Source organism: Abramis brama (assembly GCF_963993115.1).
Source record: "Abramis brama genome assembly, chromosome: 10".
NCBI lineage: Eukaryota > Metazoa > Chordata > Actinopteri > Cypriniformes > Leuciscidae > Abramis > Abramis brama.
Window position 1 is genome coordinate 20680219 of NC_139972.1, and position 22405 is coordinate 20702623.

Below are 22405 nucleotides of genomic sequence, written 5' to 3' on the forward strand. Positions count from 1 at the left end.
AACCGAATAAGCTATTCTTTGAGTTGTGACTCAAGTATGAGGATCCGATGAAAAAAAAAAAGTACAGCTCTCCTTGTTACATTACATTCAGAAATGCTATTAAAAGTCATGTCTTCCCCTTCAAACATGCATTGAGGGTTTGTAATATGGAAACATGACAGGCAAATGCATTCAGTTATTTCAAATGTTGGTGCAAGAACGCTTTATCTGTCCCCCCAGACCCTGGGTCCCCTCTGAACTCTCTGCTGGTGAGAGATTTGCTCTCTCTCAGCTCTCCTGCTTTAATTTTCCTGTCTTCCTCTTCACTCCTTTGCTCCCATGAGTGTTTCCTTTGCCACTTCTCTCTCTCCCCCTCTTATTTCGGCCTTTCTCTCTTCATATATCTGCTGACGGGCCATGTCTGAGACAGCTGAGCCCACAGTTGTCACCGGTGCCACTCAGAGTCCCTTCACAAAGCATGATGTGGAGCTGCCTGCAGTGTTTCATTAAGGCCTTACACACCAAGTCCCAGAGGCAAAAAGCCTAAACCAATCATTTCCCCTCCACAACCTTTCCTAAAATGGAAGCCCAGCTGAGTGGCCAATAGAGGCCAGCGTTAGTGGAACAAGGCAGGAATATGTGTTGATAATAACCCCAATGGGGAGATACGCAGGGCAAATGTAATTTTACAAGACTAAGCCGGCCTGTTGTGAAAAGAGTGAAGACTAGCATAGTACATGTACTCTCTCTCTCCTTCTCGTTTTTTATATGTTTCATACTTAAATGTTCCTTTACGCTCATGGTCATTCTTCAAGGATAGTGAATTGTTAAGATTCTTTTGGAAATATGCTATAAAATGGGAATATGGATTTCCCCTCAGCAAAAGGACAGCCATCCACAACAGATGGTCTTAAGATGGTTCATTTTTGTTGACATTCAGGTACCCCTTTTGGCTCTGAAAGGACAGCAGATGCAGTCTGGGAGTGATGTGAAGTACCGAATCTCATTCCCTCTGCGATCAAACCACATGACAAACAGGAGGTTCAAATGAGGCATAATGGCACAGTTAAGAGTTTGTTTTCACAGATGTTTATGGTTATATTTCTACTTTTTATAGTAATTTGTGTTCTACTGGTAGAAATCAAGGGGTCAAGAACGGGTTAATATGGCACAGTTAGCCCGTACAGTAACCATATTGTATTTATAGTGTTGCTTGCTATATTGTGATTATAGTATTCATAGCGTTGTCTAGCACATATATCAGTGCCGCAGTGACTCAGGCACACATCTGAGCATTTAAAGGCAATTAAGAGGAATAAATATAGGTCAGTATAGGTCTTATGTCAGGTCTGGTTTGGATGTTGGTTCATGTTCATGTTTTCATGTGTTTTATTTTGAAGATTTCTCATTGTTATGTCACATGATTCCCTTGCCTGTAGCATCTGGACCAATCAGACACACATTTTTTCAACTCCCCAAAATGGCCTGATTACCATGGTAACAAAGGCACACCTGAAAGATAAGACGTTTGAAAAAAATGTGGAAGGCACAGGCCATATGAAAGACACATAAGTCCCATAAAAAGGACCCATTAATTCATAGACAAACCTTCTACCTCCAGGACATTGCGTGTATGATTATTACTGTCTTGTATAATGTATTTTGTACTGTATACTGTTATATGCATGTTTTATGATAGAACCACTAGTTTGTTACTTCACCTATACCATGTTTGATATCTATGAATTTCTTTTCATTTTCATTCTTTTCTTTTCAGATCATTTGATATATGTTGATACCCATGCAACATATTAATATTACAAGAATATTTTAACAATTTCAACATCAACACCCAATCCAGTTACATATGCAGTGCATATGCTCAAAGACAAAGGGTCGTAAACTTTCCCTTGGCTCACTGACCCCCTGAAGGTGTGACCTCCACAGAAGTTAAAGGGCGCCGTCGGAGTGACCTCCCCTGTTCCTTCTTTTCCTGGTTGTGGTTCGTGTGAAAAGACTGGAGACATCCGCGACCTTTCCCCCGGTGCGAAGGGAAAAGGGGTCATAAAAAGACTGAAAGACACTCATGTTGCTCCTCATGTTACCTATGGTCTTGTTCATGAGAGCAACCCACAATGTTCTTTCATAATCCATAAAGCCCTTTTCATGTACACAAAAAGTTAGTTCTAAATTTAAGTATTTAAGTAAATTAGCATGATGGAAGACTTTTTTAAAGCCTGATGAATAAACTTTGAAGTCGGTGTTCAGCATGATGTGGCTTCCGTATGACTCAGTGAATCCCGTAAGCTGCTGTACTATCTCTAACGTCCAGATTGGCTTTGCCGTAATCAGGGCCGTACACTGAATGTGTTTTATCCAGCTGAGCCTCCCGTGTCGCTTCTCACGCTGAAACAACCAAACAAAAACAGAGCGGAAAGAGTAAACAACCCTGGGATAGTGACACTTGCCGAGTAGGAGGAATACAGAAGATAGGACACAAGGGGAAGTGTGTGAGAGAGACAGCGAGAGATGGAGAAAAAGGGTGGGTGTTGATTTGCTTTGCTAAAAGGAAGATTAGGAGCAAGTATGTTTTGTCTAATGCTTGATGACGGATGTCATTAGCAAATAAGAGAAGGAATATATCACCTTACAAAAATAACTGAAACTCATTTTCAGAGCTGGTGGTAAACAGGGGAGACAAGGGCTAGTTGTCACTTTTTGCTCATGTGAATATTTCCCAATTTAAAAAAAAAAAAAAAAAAGTCAAGCAAACGAGAATTCCCACCTTTATTCATTGGGGTGGAAAAAGAAGATACAGTTCACTGAACATACATTGACCAACAGCATTTTACCTATCCTATATGAAGAGACTGATGTGGCAAAGGTATGGCCAGAGTTAGAGATAAAAAAAGAAGAGGGGGAGTAAAAGAAAGAGAGACAGCGGTAAAGGTGGTACATAATAATACAACAATGGCCATTCTTCTCTCCTGGCATCAGTGATGTGATGCACACAGAAGGCAAAAGAGTAGAAAGAAAGATTATAAATTACAATAATAAGTGCCCGAGTGTGGAATGGATTAGACTTTTTCTTTCTTTTTGCTTTCCAAGGTGGTAGCAAAAATGTTCAACAGCGTCATAAGCGCAAGTGTTTGTGTGAATAGGAAGCGTTTTAACAGCAGTCAGTGGGGAGGTCAGAGCAGCAGGTCTGGGGTCTCCTTGCTGTACGCCTGCTGTCAGGACTAATCTGTTGTGCTCCTGCAAGTGAGGGTCCCACAAGCTGCTACAGATCTCTTTTTCACACTTGACTTGAGCTAATGAGCTGATATTGCATCTTGTTTTTATTAGCAATTTGCTGCTTGACTTCTCTTAAGAAGAGTTCCTTAACCCTCTGGGGTCTGAGGTGTTTTCTGGACTTTATTTGCCACACCCAAGACTTTTAAATCAAATAAATGTTTCACAGTTGGCAAATGTTTTAACTATGTAATGAGATAAACACCTTTCTGTAGCGTCTTTGTTTCAACACTAATATAATGTAATAAAATACGGTTACACTTTATTTTAAGGTGTATGTGTTACAGTGTAATTATATATTTAACTACTGAGTAATATTAATTAACTACATGTATTTACTATAGGATTAGGGTTTGGTTTGCTTGGTTTAGTTGCATGTAAGTATGCATAATTTACTGTTTATTACTATGGTATGTATATGTAACATGTAACAAGGGCACTGTATAATAAAGTGTTACCTAAAATACAATACTCCCTCACAAATACATAAGGAAAAAATATAAATAAAGACGATTAATTACCATGCTGTCGCAGACAGCGGGGTATCCTTGGTATTTGAGGTGTAGGTTCATTGTCTTCTGATTATTGTTGAAAATTATTTCGATGTGCAAAACCTTGGTTAAAAAACATAGATGTGCAAAACTCAATCACAGCAGTGGGTGTTTAGTTCCAAGTCTTGAATGCGGCACCCCTATCAAAATTTCAAAGTGAGGGTCAAAAACAGTCTAAATTAGAATATTTTTTGATGTAAAACTCTTGCTAGCATTAAAATTGGACTTTAAAGAACATTATAATAATAATAAGTTCATGACCCCTTTAAAATGATAGTTTTATTTATTTATTCATTCTTTCATTCATTTTTCGAATAATATTATTTTATGTTCCACAGTAGAAATAATCTCATACAGGTTTGGGGTGATGACAAAAAATATCCCTTTTATGTCGTTAGCGCTAATGTAATAAAAGTTATGGCAATAATAGCTAATTATGATAGATTTGAAAAAGAGAGGCTGCGATTGCAAATGTCAATTCGTGTTGACTTCAACACTTTTAATTCTGCCTGTATGACATGGATTATACACCGCAAACAAACATACGCACACACGTATCCAGACAGAGAGAGGGAGGGGTAAGAAAAAGAAGGAAAGAGAAAACCCGCTCTGGTGGTGACAGCAGCAGTTTTTAAGTTGAGGAGCTAAAAATAATTGGTCTAAACAAACAGCCACCATATGGGGCATGTAAATAATAAAGAGAGGGATTTGAGCGGCGCGTGCAGATGAATATACTCTGTTGTCAGACTAGGATTTAGGAGGTTACAGAAATGCAGAGGCGGATAGCTGAGGAATCCGCAGATGTTTAATACCTGGATTTTAATTATGGGAATTTAATAGATGTCATGGTGATGTTAATTCTATTTACTTCTGTTGAAAGAAGAGGGAGGGTTATTGTTTTATGCTTTGTTTAGTACGCGGGACCTTCGAGTCATTAGAAAGAATTGACGGGGGCTTCAAACGTCCCGTTGGTCTTGCACAGCAATCAACCCCTGGAACCCCACTCCTTTATCAGAGAGATACAAATGTGAATGATGATTCTGCGGTTTGAGAAGCTGTCTATCACTGCATCCCCAGTTCGGCCATGTATAAATCAGACCGTCAGCCGCCCAATGTTGTCTGCATGAGCTTGTGCCACTGTATAACATAATTAATAGGGCAGTCGTATTGAGACCTTTATGCTCAGCTATAACTCATGGAGCTCAATGTATGGGATGCTGCGCAGAGGAGGCGTCTGAAGGCTAAAAGAGTTTTACATCCAACACTTGGCCTTGTTCAGAATGACAGGCTGTCTTGCACATTCTTTTGTCCTTTAAGACACACTCGCAGTAAAACATCCTTAAAAAGGACATGTTTTGCAGGTTATGAAGCTTTGTTGGCTACGTAGTTTGTTAATGGCTCATGTCAGGGCTAAATACAATTCACTTTGACATCAATTTATCTTACCTCCTTTAATGTTCAGCCTTATTCAATGGCTGGCTAATACAATGCCTAAGGACATGTATAGAGCAGTTTTCAAAGAGCTAATTTTCCAGTCGTCTCTAATTTAAATTTAAAGCTTGATGTTAGCCATTGATCAGCCAGACAGAATCGTCTGTTACTGGCCCGCTCAAGAGTGCCATGTTTCCTCCACTGTATTCTTACTGGTTGAGCGCCGGCGGACACACGACGTGCTTACCGAATGAACTGTCGGTAAAAGGTTTTTTGTGATGAATGATTTACAGCTTGAACACACCTTGCTCAAGGCAGGCCTGCACACCCCAGTCCTGCTGCAACCAAAGGGGCCAATTTTCCAGCTCACTTCGTTTTAGTATTGGCATCCTTTAACACATTTCTGAGACTGCCTTCAAAGAAAACAGCGCTCCTTCACATGTGCGTGCCTATGCTGCATGCCATGCAAGCTAGCTAGTCGCATGGCCCAGATTTGGAGGCAATAAATTATGAAACAGTAGTGGATTTTTACTTTTTTTTGGCAACTCGTATCTGTAAAAAGTAGTAAAGGCACACACACACACTTACAGGGATAGTTCACAGAAAAATTAAAGTCCTGTTATTTAATTATTCTTAAGTATATACAGTCACTATACAGTACAGTTCAAAGGTTTGGGGAAGGCAATCCAAAGGCTGTGTTTTTCCATAACTTGGCACTGCAAATTGTCTTGTAATCCTTAGAGGCATCTCTATGGTTTTGTTGCTGAGTAATCCTGTGTTTGTGTCTCTCCCATATTTGACATGTGTGAATCAGTGGGCGGGGCTAAAGAGGCAATGATGTAGAACAGGGGTGCCCAATCCTGCTCCTGCCGATCGACTGTCCTGCACAGTTCATCTCCAACCCTAATCAAACACACCTGCCTTTAATTTTCAAGTGATCCTGTATAGTTGGTTGCTTCAGGTGTGTTTGATTAGGGTTGGAGATGAACTGTGCAGGACAGTCGATCGGCAGGAGCAGGATTGGGCACCCCTGATGTAGAAGTAGGTGTTGATCTTCCGCAGAGGCGGTCTTTCATCGCACCATGAGGTCATACTGAGGCAAAATCTGAAATCGTTTTGGGGGCTTGGTTTTTAATAAAAGCTTTTTTTGGCCTCACTAGGAAGTTTTGAGTTCTGAAACTTACAGGATATTTTTTATAGTACAATGTCATCTTGTATGTCAAAAGACAAAGTTTTGACTGCTGTAAGCGCCACTAGCTCATGAAAATTTGTACAATGGTTTTCCAGTCTTAGGACTTTATATTTGGCATCAGGGAGGCTAAGTCGTTGAAAATCAGCCTATGCTGGTCCATCCTAACATTGTTATTTTATCAATAACAGTATGAAGAGCTATTTTCTATTCTGTCCTGCTGCATCGAGTTTAAGGATCTGGAAGGAAACACTCTCAAGGCTGAAGTTCTCCAAATGGCCACTTTGTAATCACTCTGCAAATTATAAAACAATCACAGAAAATAAGTAGGCCTACTGTTTTTACTGAAGAGAGGGCCAAGACAGTATAATTGCTGTTTTATTTTCCTAAGAGGAAAAGTGTGGAGTGATTGATTGAGGAAAAATATTAGGAAAGTGACCCTTAACAGGAATGAAAAAAGAAAAGCACTTGCATTGCAACAGCCTGCTATCAGTGAATGAAACAAACAGAACATACACACCTAACCTAGCTCTATTCTAAATATTTAAAAGGGTTTAGGTAAATATTTAGCAAAAGGGTTAGGCTTACTGAAGTAACGCGTGAATTAAAATATTATTTAGTGTATTAATTTAGCCATTTTTGTTGGCCCATGCAGGTGTGTATATACTGTAAATCACTCAATTTATTTTAATTCAATGAATGGCCTTTATACTTTTTAATCTTGTTTATTTTAAAACTGACTCGATGTCTGTTTAATCATTATATGCAATGCACTAAATTACCACTGTGTATTATGTGCTACATTCATAAACAAACTTGCCTTGCCTAAGTGATGTCAGTTTTTTCTTGGGGACACATGCACTCACTTGCAAAGCTTATATAATCTAAATTGTGATTTCTCATTGACATAATTGCTATAATTACCTAATTGCTAATACTTACAACAGACTAAATATGATCCTAAAATACAAAAATTGAACAAAGCCATTATTCTGGAAAATATTTAGAATAGAGGTAGGTTAGAAATACACACATGAATTCAACTATACTTGGGTGGACTTCTCAACTTCTATTTTTCTTAAAAGAAGTAATTTGAAGGTATAAGTTAACCAGAATGAAGTTATCAAATATATGAAGTTGTAGAACAATATATTTTCAGGTCAAGACTAATCACAGCAAAAAAACAAGCAACTTTCAAAAGGCTTGTCGCTTTTAATGATTGTGGTTGATGGAGGACAAAGGTTTTAATTGATTTATTTTAGCAAGAAATCAATTATTTTATTCAGCAAGGAGGAATTAAATTAAGTGACAGTAAATATGTTTACATTGTGACAAAATATACATTTCAAATTTTATTTATTTTAAACTTTCTATTTATAAAAAAAAAATCCTGAAAAAAGACTATGGTTTCCACAAAAATAATAGGCACCACAACTGTTTTCAACTAAAGTTTATTAGAATATTAGCATATTAGAATGATTTCTGAAGGATCATGTGACATTGAAGACTAACGACGGTGAAAATTTCAATCATATGAATAAATTCCATTTTAAATATATTAAAATAGAAAACAGTTATTTAGATAATAATATTCACAATATTATTGTTTTTTGATCAAATAATTGCATCCTTGGCGGGCAATAGAGCAACTTAAACCTTTAAAAACTAAAAATATAATCAAAAACGTTTGAATAATGTTTATTTACGTGTTTGTGTGAGTGTGTGTACGTGATATTTTCCCATATATTGCATCATTCCTGAATGGTTAGGACACGCGTAAGCTGGTTTTGAGGGGTTTACTCTATTTATAAAGAAATACAGCCATGTGTTAATGTATTAATACATTTTTTTGGAACTGACACACATAGCAAAGCACACACACAGTGAAACACACAGTCATTAATTATGAGACATCTCAGCCTTTCATTATTGTTGTAATTAATTAAGCACAACAGAATGTTGCCACTGCAATATCTTATTTAATAAATAATAACCATCTCTCTCTCTCTCTCTCTCTCTCTCTCTCTCTCTCTCTCTCTCTCTCAAATGAAGGGATTTAACTTAGTCTAGCATGCTGCTGTGATGAAAAGCAAATAAACAGCTTGTCATTTCATATTAAGATAGATAGTTATTACATTAGCTAGCATAAGCTCGTCACTAACTAGCAAGCTCAGGGCGGGCTGTTTTTGGGAAACAGAACCACCATGTCATATTAAGGCACTGGATCACACCAATATAATAAAGTCAAATTGCTGCCATTAATCATTGCACTAAACTAATAGCCACTTCAAACAAATGTCACGTAAATTAATGTAGATCATAATAAAATCTGATTATTCAATGTACAGTGGTTAGTTGTTCACAGACTAAAGCCTCAATCACTTCTTCGATAAAGGTCTGCCGTGCTGTAGAGATCAGCCTCGCTTTCCAGATAATTGGTTTTCACACCACCAAAGCGACCTTGCGACATGATGACATTGTGGTACTTTTCTTTTCCCTAAAACAGCTCATCCCGACCTTTATATCTTTAACAAATTACCTGACACATAAAGACCAGTGGCCTTCAACCTTTTCCAGGCCAAGAACCTCTCTGTGGATTTTGCATTTTAAGCTTGGCCTATAAAAACACGCATATAGTACAATATTAATGTATTTACACACTGTACTTTGTGCATAAAAAATGTAGGCTTTGCAATAAACATCATAAATGAATCATACTTGTACATTGCAAATTCATTTTTAAAACTGAACTTTAGCTTCCAAAATTTAGCTTTGGTTGAGGTGTTTTTGTTCGTTATATTTTCACAAGAATAATTGACGGAACCCCTGTGGTATCGTCATGGACCCCCTGTTGAAGACCCCTAGTTAGGTCAAAACGTGTCGAGAGGACAAATATGAAGTTGCCTATTATGTCAGCAGTACATTAATCTTGCTTTTGTGTGTGACACAGCGAATACTGTTCATGAACACCATGGGATCATGTTTTTAACCTCTCAGTCTATGATTAATCCATCTAATGTCTGTCTACCTATAACCACAGTTTAACTTAGAAAATAATGTCTGCAATGACTAAAAACTCACTTGATTTCCCTTTGGCTATGCAAACAAGGCTCAAACCAATCAATGCAGAGCTTTATTGCTTTGCCATTAGCTTGATTGTCAAACACTGTGAGTATGTGCGAACATCAGCATGAACACCTATTATGTGGAAGCATGTCATTTGCGGACTTGTGCGAGCAAGGCAACAAACAGCCAAGTGCTTATCAGGGTCCTTAGAGAGAAATAGGAAATTGAGTTTATCCAGTGTAATGGTGGGCAGAGTCACGGAGGGAAACAGACGGACCATTTCTCTCCTATTAGCAACCATGTGTTATTCATGAGGGCGAATTTAGTGTGAACTATGTTTCATTGATATTCCGTGCACTTACTTTGCGCTGACTGTCTGGGGACCAAAGCCATTCTGTTTTATGCCTTAATTTATTCATTTATTTATTTATTTATTTTCCTGATTTCCTTATTTAGACTTAAAATCTGCATGGCATGAAAAGCCATGGTGACCGTGGGGTCACGGGGTCAAACATCGAGCCCAGTTGCAGGCTGCTTAATCAACCTCAGCTTAACAAGCCTTCAAAATGATAGAAAGGTTGAGAAAAGAAAGACAGACAATGAAAGGGAAAATAAAAGAATGAACTGAGGAAGTGTTCTGGGTGAGATTGGTGGCTTACAATAGCATGAGACCATGGAAAATGCCACACACAACAACATGACTTCCATTGTTCCACAACCATAATCCCTCTCCGAGCTTTGGGAGCTGGGATTGGTGTTATTGACCGAAGCGCTGTGGAGAGTGGTCAAAACAATCGTATTAATTTGATTTGGTGATGTCACCATTATGTTTAGTTTATTATGTTTGTTGTTTGGTTCATCAGCACTGTGTATTGAAGTTCCTCATTGGTTCTCAGTCTTTGTCTGGTATTGTTGTGTTTTACATGCAGACCATTCTCTTCTGTGGATTACTTGTTTCTGTTTTATTTAATATTGTTATTGAACTTATTCGGATCGGTCATCGTCATCATTGGACCAGATTGTGACAGGTGACAGGCTCATTGAGAGCAAAAAAAAAAAAAACATGACAATATTCATCCTTATGCAATATATTCAGTAAATGACAAACCCTTGTCCCATCACTCCTTCTCATTATTACTTCTCATCTCGCTATTGCCCTTTATCATTCTTCACAGCACTAAAAATATCCAGCCTCCCCTGTTCTTGCTCTCAACTTGTCTCTGGATGAGGAGGGTGTAAATTGCTGTGTGTAAGGGATCCAAGAGGGCTGAAAGAGGACCAGGATCAGGGAGGTGACAAGTGTGAGGCAGCAGATCTCTCTGGACTTAGTTTAGTACTGCAAGGTGGAAAAAAAGAGAAGAAAAAAATCCTCACCAAAATAACATTGAGCTAATGCATGCCTGACAACTCAGGGATGGTGTGATATGGAGGCAGATATACTTGAATATATAGTGAGCAGGCAACTACCATGAAACCACCCAAAACACCATAGTAACTGCATGCTAGCATGCTAAAAACACACAGAACATCCGGGTTTAACCACACAGTTGCACAGTAAAGACATTCAGAAAACCTAGCAACTGCATAGTTTCATGCTAGGTTGTTCTGAGTGCTTTTTAGCAACTGCATAGCAACACAACATCCTTGCTACTGCATGGCAACATGCAACAATGGTAAAAACAAACAAGAACACACTAACCAACCACACAGCTGTACATTAAAGATATTCAGGAAAAACTAGCAACTGTAAAGTAACATGCTAAAAACCACTAAGAACAACCTAGCAACTGCATAGTAACACGATAAAACTCCCAGAACACCCTAGTAACCACATTAAGAACACTAAAGACAATCAGAAAACCTAGCAAATGCATTGTAATGCAAAATATGTTGTAATGCAAAAGATGGTCATGATTAGCTTGTGGGCCACAGATAACTAGTCTCTTTATCTAAGGATGATAAAAAAAAATAAAAAAAACTTTATCTCACCTCATGCTGTTATCTACAAGGTGATGCCCAGTTCTGTTGAAGTTTTATATAAAAATGGAAGGAAAAGCAGGAATTTGAGGAAAATAATTACACCTGCAGTGTGACAAAAGCTGAGACAAACAGAGTGAAGCACAGTATGTGCGATTAGGTGATACGCCTCCACAAAAGCCAGTGCTACACCAAAGGAATAAGTCTATTATGTAAAGTGCTGAGGAAGAATTTCATTATATGTGATATGCAAAGTTTAATGCAAAGGGGTTTGAAAACAGACGTAAACAGCCAACAAGTAAGAAAAATAAGGGGAAGAGGCTCAGCAGCTCCGCGAGCCAAAGCTGAGTTGTTTGCCTTGTCTTTTCTGATTTATTTGGCTGAAATCCCCAGAAGCTTAACTTTCCATAAGCAACACAGCACACACACCTTCGCTCATTCACTCAAAGGACAGGTGTCACTCTAACAAAACACATGGGGAAAGAATGAAAAAAATAAAATAATCCAGTAGCATACTGAATGGATAACAGCTAAAGTAATATTGGATTACTACAGATCTCATTATTTTGAGGAGGAAACATTGAGGAGTTTATTATGATCTATCCTTTGAGCTGTTCCTCTCAGCTAGGTAGTTCTCAAACCCACAGCTGTACATGCAGTCTATCTGAACACACAGCACTGAGGTTATTTGAGGCTTGTGAACCAGACATCATCAGATTGTTGTCCAATTTAAAAGGGAGATAGTGTATGGAAAAATAGGCGGCTATAATCCCTCATGCTCAATACCCTGAAAAAAAACAAAAAACAAACCTACCCCATCCTCACGGGGCGGTTTGAGTAAAGCATCTCATATTCTGAAATGTTTGCTATCAGTGCTAAAATCCAGTTTTGTACCATATCCAGGCTTATATCCTTCAAGTTTTTGTTAAGAAACAGATAAGCACATGTGCAACAATAGAATAATATCTAATTCTTCTCCAGGTCACTGTTTAGTATAGCTGATCGACATTACAAGAACAACAACAATTTTTCTGTTAATCCCACACGTAAGGCCCAAGGGGGGAGCTTGCGAGGGGTTCCGGTTGCTTATTTAGTCAGTTGGTGAGGACATATTTCATTTGGGCATGCTGTTTGGACAAATGGGATTACACGGCCACTCTGGGAGCGAGACTCACTCGCAGGTGAGGCAAGCTGCTCTGGCGCTGTCATCAGACGCCCAGGGAATCATTGGTAAAGGTCAGCAGAGTCTGCATCTGAATGCCATAGCTTAGACACATTTGGAGTCGAAAGCTATTCCAATAAATATCCGCTCATCTCCTGTAAAAGAGTAATTCCTGCCTCTGTATTTTGAAGGCAGAAACCTGGAGGATTATGGTGATGTTAAGAGGCAGCGGGAGCGAATCAATTTTGAGTGAATAACAGGAATGATGCTTTGAATAATGCATCTTTTAAAAGAAGGGCGGGGGGAAAGCCAGCGCTCATGAGCAAATGGGACTCTCATAATAGTGGAAAAATTTCTCCTTCTCTGCCATTCTGTGTGTAGATGAATTGGTGGATAAGTTACACAAAATGGCTCCAAGGAAGCATGTCAGAAAGCAGCAGGGGTATTGTATGCCTCTCATAGGCTTAACACAGGTTTAACTAAGCACTCGAGAGGTTGTTGGTAGGCTCTGGGATCAGTCTCAGCTGAAGCAGGGTGAGCCAGATTTATACACACATGGACAAAATAAATACTTGTAAAATACCAGATTTTGCAGCTTCCCCGAAGGGCTCAGAATCTCAAAAACGACTCTATTTTCTTGTCATTGTTTATTTCCTTTTCAAAATGGGCTTAGTTTCATAGGGCAGACCTTATTTCATCGAGTCACAACCATTGTTGCTGAATAGACCATCTTAGACCAAACCAACCTCAACAAACCTTGGAATAGTCTTTCTGAAGAAGCTGGTTGACCAAGTCTTGGTAGTTAACTTGGTACCACCATGAGTATGAGGCACTTGGCACCATAGACTGTAAAGCTTGGCACCTACAGATATATAGTAAAGTTGAAATTACGAGTATGGTACTTTGTTTCAGGAACTTTGTTTTGGTCAGTCGTCATCACAAAATTTACTGTTTATTAAATTAAATGTTTTCTTCTGTGTATTCTTGCATCATGATCTAGCTCTATCACAGCGTTTCCACAACCTCTTTTTATACCTGGTATCCCTACAGACTAGGGTTGGGTACCGTTCACATTTTAACTGGTACCGATACCTGCGGCACAACTGAGCTTTATACTGTTAAAATTGCAACATAGAAGAAAAAGTGTGATTATTCCTTAAAAAAAAAAAATTGATAATAATTTTGTATTATTAGTGTTAGTATTATTATTAAATTGAGATATCTGGTAATACCAAACTCTGCTACTTCGCTTTGCTTCGTAGAAAGAGTCTGGCATGGCATAATTGAAAAGTGTTTTCTTTCTCGCGGGGGGGCGCTTGTCTGAAGTTTAAAATCATTGGTTACCCGTAAGCCAATCACATAACGTTTGGTTATGGCGTGTGTTATGCGCATGCTCAGCCGCATCTAACTTCCACTGTAAACACATGTATGATGCGAAAACAAAACCATCGAGCGGAAATACCGGAGTGAACATGGCTGTGAACGACTTTTGCAGATTATGTGAAGTAAATCTACGCATCCACGGTACAATCAGTGTCTACGTCGTCACGGCTCTCAGCCCGCCCTCTGTTCGTTGATTGGCCGGCTGTTTTCAGGCCGGAGGAAAACGGAAAGCTATTACGCTGTCTCAGACTGAGTACAGAAGCGAAATGAAATTGAGTGGAAGTACGAAGTCTGACGTAGTCAGGCTAGTAATATATTATCAAGTTAAACCGAACTTTTATTTTGACGGGTTGTGGTGAAGACCTTTGAGTTTCCGTGTGTTAATGATATAACGATAGTTTTTCATCAAGTCTCAAATACCCCTTTGTCAACAACAAACCAGGAATATGCTGCTCTTAACTTACTCATACTTGATATCATTCAACATTATCAATCATTTTAAGTAAATTCAAACAGTGAATTTATTCATAAACTAATTTAAATTTGTATCATAAATTCTGTATTGTAGGTTTAACATAGCAAACACTAAGTCTCTCTGTTTTTCTCTCCTTTTCTTTTTAGGCTGTGGGCTGGAGTTCCTGCTGGTACTCTGTGGGCTGGAGCTCTCCTGGTCTTGCCCACGTCACTGCATTTGCTATATGGCCCCCAGCACTGTCAGCTGCCAAGCCCACAACTTCCTGTCCGTCCCGGAAGGCATTCCTCCACACAGTGAGCGCATCTTCCTCCAAAACAACAAGATCCATCGACTACTGCGGGGCCACTTTAGCCCTACCACGGTCACTCTGTGGATTTACTCCAACAATATCACATATATCGAGCCATCAACTTTCCAAGGATTCACCTTGCTGGAGGAATTGGACCTGGGAGACAATCGCCACCTACGTTCACTGTCTGCAGAAACCTTTCATGGGCTGGGCCGGCTCCATGCCCTCCATCTATACCGCTGTGGCCTCAGTGCACTGCCGAATAACATCTTCCAGGGTCTCCGCAACCTCCAGTATCTGTACCTGCAGGTGAGACACACACATAGAGTAATTAGAAAAATTAAATAGCAATGTAGGTTCTCTTGTATTATTGTAGTAAAAATATAACCACTGTTTTGTTTCTGTATCTGAAGGACAACCATTTGGAGTATCTGCAGGATGATCTTTTCGTGGACTTGCACAACCTGAGCCACCTGTTTCTTCACGGGAACCGTCTGTGGAGCCTGCACCAAAACACATTTAGAGGACTGGGGGCTTTGGACAGGCTACTCCTGCACCACAACCAACTGCAGTGGGTGGATCGTCTGGCATTCCACGACCTGCGGCGACTTACTACTCTCTATTTGTTCAACAACTCCTTAACGGAGTTAGCTGGAGAGTGTCTGACCCAGCTGCCTGCCCTGGAGTACCTTCGCCTCAACGACAATCCTTGGGAGTGTGACTGTAAGGCTTTATCACTGTGGGACTGGCTCAAAAAGTTCCGGGGGTCCACGTCATCAGTGGGTTGCTTGGCACCGGCAGAAATGGCAGGCAAAGATTTGAAACAACTGAGAAAAGAGGACTTCCCGAACTGTTCCGGATCTGAGTCTCTGCACCAGAGTAAGACCAAGACTTGGGCAGGAACAGATAAGGTCTCACTGAAGCAGGAGCCCCATCCTGCCCAGCCTCCACAAACACACCCACACCACCCCCAACTGAATGAACAATACCCTTCTCCTCCCTCTCCCCTGCCCCAGCCACCACCTGCCATAAATGGTGTACAAGCAGGACCAGGAGGGTCTCCGGGTGCAGACCCTGCTCAAAGGCCCAGCCGCTCTCGGAACTGCACACGCCAACGTGTCCGGGGCAGTAAGGGAAAAGGACCCAACGAGGTCCACATCTTAAAGGAGATGGCGGATAAGGAGTATTCCTCTCCCGATTTCACGGGGAAATATGATGAAACATCTTCCGATGGTTCAAACACCCGCAGAAAGCACAAATGTACCCCCCGGACCTCTGTGCGTCCCCCTAGTGGGGTCAAGCAAGCAAACTGTGGACACTCTCATCATACACATCTCTTTCTCTCTAGTATTCTGGGACTGCTTGTGCTCATTCTGCGCTGAACTCAATTCTGGACTATCATGGATACGCCGCAGTCCTCAGATCAGTTCTAGCTCCAGCATTACCAGGCCTACTAATGTGTGTATGTTTGTGTGTGTATGTGTGAGTGATAAAGTGTAATACATTGTATAAGGAGCTTTGCCATTTAGACTGAAATAGATGAAAACTTAACACTGGATGTTATAAACTCAAATTTGGGTTGGGGAACAAGAAGAATAGTAAAGCAAACCGAACATGCTTGCACTGCCACCGTTGTTTTTTCCCCCCATTTCCTATTGGTCTGGTCTCTCCTTCTAAATGGAAAACAATTAAAATAAAAAAGAACAGATAACCAAATAAATAGGGCTTTTCACACTTTAAATAGTTAACCCTGGGTCATTCTAAACTCCGGGTAAACTGAATCCTGGGTTATCTTGCTTCACGTTTCACACTGCTCATTGAAGAAGAAGAAGAAGAAGTTTTATTTATATAGCATCTTTCCATAGCTCAAGGTTGCTACGGAATATATAGTCACATTACATTAACAAAATACATGTTAAATAGATATGTTTTTAGCTGAGTCTTGAAAGTAGCCACATATGAGATATTATGAAGTGTAAAGGGTAGTGAATTCCATAATTTAGGAGCATTAACACTAATTGACCTTCCATCTACAGTAGACAACCGGAAACGAGGGATGGACTATAAACCAAGTTCAGCTGATCTAAGGGACCAGGCAGAGCGATAAGAGTAATGTAGATCAGACAGATATGGAGGTGCAAGACCATTTAATGCCTTAAACGTTAGAAGTAATACCTTAAAGTGAATACGTAATGCCATGGGTAGCCAGTGAAGGTCATGAAGCAGAGGAGTAATGTGAGCAGAACACCTGGTGGAGGTGAGAACTCTTGCTGCTGAGTTTTGAACATACTGTAATCTTGCAATAAGTTTTTTGGGCAGACCAAGAAATAGAGCATTGCAATAATCCAGACGTGATGTGATTAATGCATGAATTAAGGTTTCAGCATCAGCTAAAGTGAGAGAAGATTGAAGTCGTGCAATATTACGAAGATGGAAAAAAGAGTTTTTAACAAGAGAAGAAATATGAGAGCCAAAAGATAGAGTTGAATCGATTAAGACACCAAGGTTACGAATAGATGACGAAGGCTTTACATGAACTCTATCAGTATCAAAGGACAGGTCCATCCTTTTGACTGAGGCAGCAGAGCCAATCACCAATATCTCAGTTTTTTTATTATTTAATTTGAGGAAATTCAAGGACATCCGATGCTTGATGTCCCTGATACATGCAGTGAGTGAGTCAGGGAGGGATGGCCTATCAGAGCTGGTGGTAAGATAAATTTGAATGTCATCAGCATAGCAATGAAACTGAAGACCATGCCTGCGTATGATGCCACCAAGTGGATATATATAGATGATGAACAATAGTGGGCCAAGAACTGAACCTTGAGGAACACCCTGTGTAAGCGAAGCAGTGGCAGATCTATACCCTTGAAAGGTGATATAGTACTTTCTGTCGCTAATGTAAGAAATGAGACAGGAAAGAGCGTAACCAGTGATGCATGGCAGATCAGTATTTCATGGCAGACTGTGTCAAATACAGCGCTTAGATCGAGAAGCATCAAGATGTTTATTAACCCTGAATCCACGGACAAAAGAATGTCGTTAACCAGCCGAAGAAGAGCAGTTTCAGTGCTATGAGATGGGTGAAATCCTGACTGAAAAGGTTCAAAAAGACCATTAACATCTAAATATGATCGCAATTGCGAAGCCACAACCTTTTCAAGAATTTTACTGAAGAATGTTAAATTAGATATTGGCCTGTAATTGTCCATGTTTAGATGGTCACAGCCTGTTTTTTTAAGAATGGGGGTCACCACAGCCATTTTTAATTCTGCTGGGACAATGGCGGAAGCCAAACTACAGTTTATCATATGCGTTATGAAGGGTGCAACCTCGAGGACACACATCTTAAGCAGAACAGTAGGTGTAGGATCAAGCTGGCAGGATGTGGAATTAGACTTCACAATTATATCACTTATGGCAACAGGAGTAGTCAGAGTAAAAGCAGAGAAAGAGTTTGTTGAGTGAGCTGAACCAGATAACATTAAATGAACATTTGAGTCACTTGTAGGAGGGGTGTCTTTGGTGATGGATTCAGTGATTGACTTCAATTTGTCTGAAAATAATTGGGAAAAGCTATTCACAAGCACCCCAGAGCCCGAAATAACATGTTGTGGTGGATTAGTGAGTTTGTTAACCATAGCAAAGAGGGATTTGGGCCTGCACGTGGAATTCCTAATGGTAGAGGAGAAATAAGAGGATCTTGCATTGTTGAGGGCTGTACGGTAGTTGAGCAAATGTTCTTTAAAAGCCAGAGAGTGCCAATGAGTCCAGTTTTCCTGTATAGTCTTTCTAGGCGGCGACCCTCAGTTTTCATCGTTCGAAGTTCAGGAGTAAACCAGGGTGAGGCACGAGTAGTTGGAACCAGTCTAGTTTTAACAGGAGCATGCCTCTCAAGTATTTGAGAAAAAGCATTATTGTAAATACAGCAGATTTCTGACGGACAGTTAGATAGTAAACATTCTGACAAGGTTGAAGCCTTTTCAGTAATTGATTTTACGATAGGTGAGCATTTTCTGGTGGTGATATAGATATTGGAAAACTAAAACTGAAGTTTATGAGTTTGTGATCTGAGAAAGCAAAATCAGAGCCATTAACAAGAATATTATATAAGCCAGATGTACATATGAGATCCAGTATATGACCCCTGGAGTGAGTAGCAAAAGTTACATGTTGAGTTAAGTTGAAACAGTCCAGCACAGACATCAATTCTTTGCATTGTGCAGTGTTTTCATGTATATTAAAATCACCAAGCAAAATAACAGATGAATGACTACCACAGACAAGAGTAAGTAACTCACTAATCTCAGAGAAAAAGTCAGAGGAAAAATTTGGAGGTTGGTAAATTAAGATTACAGCTAGTGACGTTTGGCCAGTCATTTTCAGCGCTAGGTATTCAAATGCTGCAACATCATGAAACTCGATCTTGGATATTTTAATAGTCTCACGGTAAACAACAGCCAGCCCTCCACCTCTACGACGAAGACGTGGTTGAGAGAAATAGATGTACCTAGGTGGTGTTAAAAGGTTCAAGTTGAAAAGGTCATTAGGCACCTGCCAGATTTCCGTCAAAAGTAGCATGTCCAGGTTTGTGTCAATGATTATGTCATTCAACACTGATGCTTTATCAGTTAAAGAGCGAGTGTTCAACAGCGCACATCGCAAGTCTGAAGATGCGCGTCTGAAGGTTCTGAGGTCGGGATCAAAACGCAATGATCTTAGATTTCCAAAGTTGATAAGTTGATTTTCCTGCTGTGTTTTACCCGAAGCACGGGTGTTGATACGGAATATTATTTGAAGACGAGCAGTGATAAATCGGAAGTTTCTTCTGCGAACGGTGTATGTAGCGAGGTCGGCGTAAAACTCCAAGTCGTTCACGCCATTTATAAGTGTCCGGAGCCAAGCGGAAAGATAATTTTTATGTTTAATGTTTAATGAGTTGAGCAGCAGAAAATTGTAAAGCCATCTTGGGAAAAGTTATTTGATTAACGTCATCCAAAAACAGCACAAAAAGACCAAAAAACAAAACCTGTTTTCATACTTTACCCTGGGTTAACAATTAAGTATTCATAAACTGATGTTTCATATTGTACATTCCTAAACCCTTGGTTAACGTTCTTATTTGCATATTTGCAGGGTCAGTATCATTAGCCCCTTTCACACAGCAATCCCGGTAAATTACGGTAAAATTACCAGAATGACTTTACCGGTAAATACACAAATATGCTGTTCACACAAGTAACAAACTTCTGGCTTTTTACCGGTAAAAGACCATTCACACATCAGCACCAAAATACCAGTAAATTCGGTGATGTCAGTCATCGGAAATGATCTTTAAATGCTGCACCGTTGTCTTCATTCGACCGCATGAGGAGAAGCACTTTAGTTTCACTATCTGCTCAATTTGACAACATATTTTGACGTCTGAGTGACAGGCATAAGGGATGATCAAATAGAAAGCATTTTTGCTCTTAAAGCATGAGACTTGCATAATAGTATCCAACTGCAGAGCCGCAACGCTGATGAATGGAAAAGAAGGCTGGGCCTCGAGCGCAACGCGTTGAAAAAGCTGCGAGACCAGGCGTAACAGTCAAAGATGATCATCTAGCCTAGCGCATATTTAAATAGAAAAACGATTAAAAAAACTTACTGTAAACAGTGTGGAGTAATCATCTCCATAAGAACTTTGATTGGAAGCGGTGCTAACTCCGCATCTAAATTACAAGTGTGAAACGTTTCTTTACTCGGGGTTAAAAGCAGTGTTTAGAACTATGATAACCCAGGGTTAAGCGCAGTGTGAAAAGCCCTAATGTGTAGAAAGAATGTGTGATATGAAACACAAGCAAGCAACGTAGATATGTGAAGATGGAGATTGTGTTTAGAAATTGTTGCCTACTTCTTTTCTTTAACATTACAAACACCAAACAAGCATATAGGATACCATCAAATGAAAAGTATATAGTAAACATAGTAAAAGTACATTGCCCTTTGTTTAATTTATCACATTATTGCCAAATATATTCACAAATATATTGGTGTAAGGTCTCCTAAGATCAGGAGTTTTAACCATTAGTAGGACTTGCTTTCTTTGTGAAATATTATCTAATTCCACTGAATGATGTGAAACAAAACAAAGGTATTATATGAAATGAAACACAGTGTTATAAACGGAATAGCCAGTAAAAAGCACATACATTATCTTTACCTCAGAAAAGGTAAGGCCCAAAAACAACTTCTTTTTTTTCACTTTAGATGGCTTTTTGTTTCCTTTCAATACCTTCCTGCATTTATTTTTCATATTTCCTTTACTTTTGCTCTAAAAAGTGACTTCAGGTGAATCATTCTTTTTTGGACTGTATTGTTTTATAACAGCACATAAAAGCCAATGGTTATACTAGCTGCTATATTGTTTATAGAAGCAAATGAGACCCATTTTACCTCATCTGCTTCCAAAAAAACTCAGTGTGTGTGTGTGTGCGTGTCCAGTATAAAAAGCTATGAAAAAATTAGAGTTGTGTTTGTTTCTTGTCCTCTGTGTTGTTTGTTTTGTTTGGCTGTGACTCAGAGGACTTAGAAATGGACTGCTGATGGGGATGTGGACTCTGGAGGGGACACAGGTCTAATTGAAGTGAACTCTATTTTGAAAAGCGCCTTCAGCCTAAGCCCGCCATCGAAAACATAGACACCTCTCTTTCTTAAAGCGGTGTGAAATCATCTGTTTTAACAAGACAGAGAAGAAAAAAAGAAAACAACAACTAAAAAACACACACAAAAACTAAATGTATCTTTAAGAGACTTGATGACAAAAACACATTTCAAATTTAGCATGGCCACAAAAAAAGACCTTTTGGAGCCATAGGCCTGCTTGATTGCCTCTACAGTGTCTGCTGTGAATGCAAATACGAGTCCAGGAGAGGGACAATCGCGTGAACACTCGGGACATTATGGATGACAGACTGTCAGGTTGCCCGTCACAGATGCTGTGGAATACAGGAGAACTACGACTCCTGTTCTAAGACACACTTTGTAAAAATAAGGAGAACTGTATCATCACAATCTGCAATGGAAATATTAATCAGTACTATGACACTGACATCATTAATGACATTTTTGATTACAACAGGGTTCCTGAATCTCTGAAGAACTTCTCTTCAGAATGCAATTATTATTTTTAATATTACTTTCATTTGATTTTTCTGTTTTTGTTTAAACATTTATTTGGTCTGTCCATTAGGGCACCATTTTCTGACTAAACTGCACAATCCAGTCTCCTCTCATCCTTCCCTTTCTCTCTCTTCTGTGTCTCTCCATCCTAGTGATTTGATGGTTTAACGAGTCATTCTCAAAAAAACAGGAAAAAAAACTTTATAAAGATATTAAAATCTATATCTTCTTATGTTAAATGTGTTTGCTTGCATTTACTCTGTGTGTGTGTTTACAGATGTTGATGAGCCCTGACATAAGATGCATTTTTACATATTATCGCCTCTCCTTGCCTTAATTATTTATCGAAAGCTAGGGTGTGCACAGTGGCGGATTAAGACTCTTTGGTGCCCCTGAGCACTGACACCTAGAGTGCCCCCCCAAAATAATACATTCAGTTGTTATT

At 39.4% G+C, this 22405-nt stretch overlaps 1 protein-coding gene across 1 annotated transcript in view; it reads left to right on the plus strand.

Annotated features, from left to right (window-relative positions):
• rtn4rl1b (reticulon 4 receptor-like 1b) overlaps nucleotides 1-22199 on the plus strand; it is a 159409-nt gene extending 137210 nt beyond the window's left edge. Inside the window, exons 2-3 of the mRNA XM_084126955.1 lie at nucleotides 14651-15102; nucleotides 15207-22199. Of these exons, the coding sequence (XP_083983081.1) occupies nucleotides 14651-15102; nucleotides 15207-16175 (1421 nt within the window). The 3' untranslated portion in view covers nucleotides 16176-22199. The remainder of the gene's footprint in view (nucleotides 1-14650; nucleotides 15103-15206) is intronic.
• The last annotated feature ends 206 nt before the right edge of the window (nucleotides 22200-22405 follow it).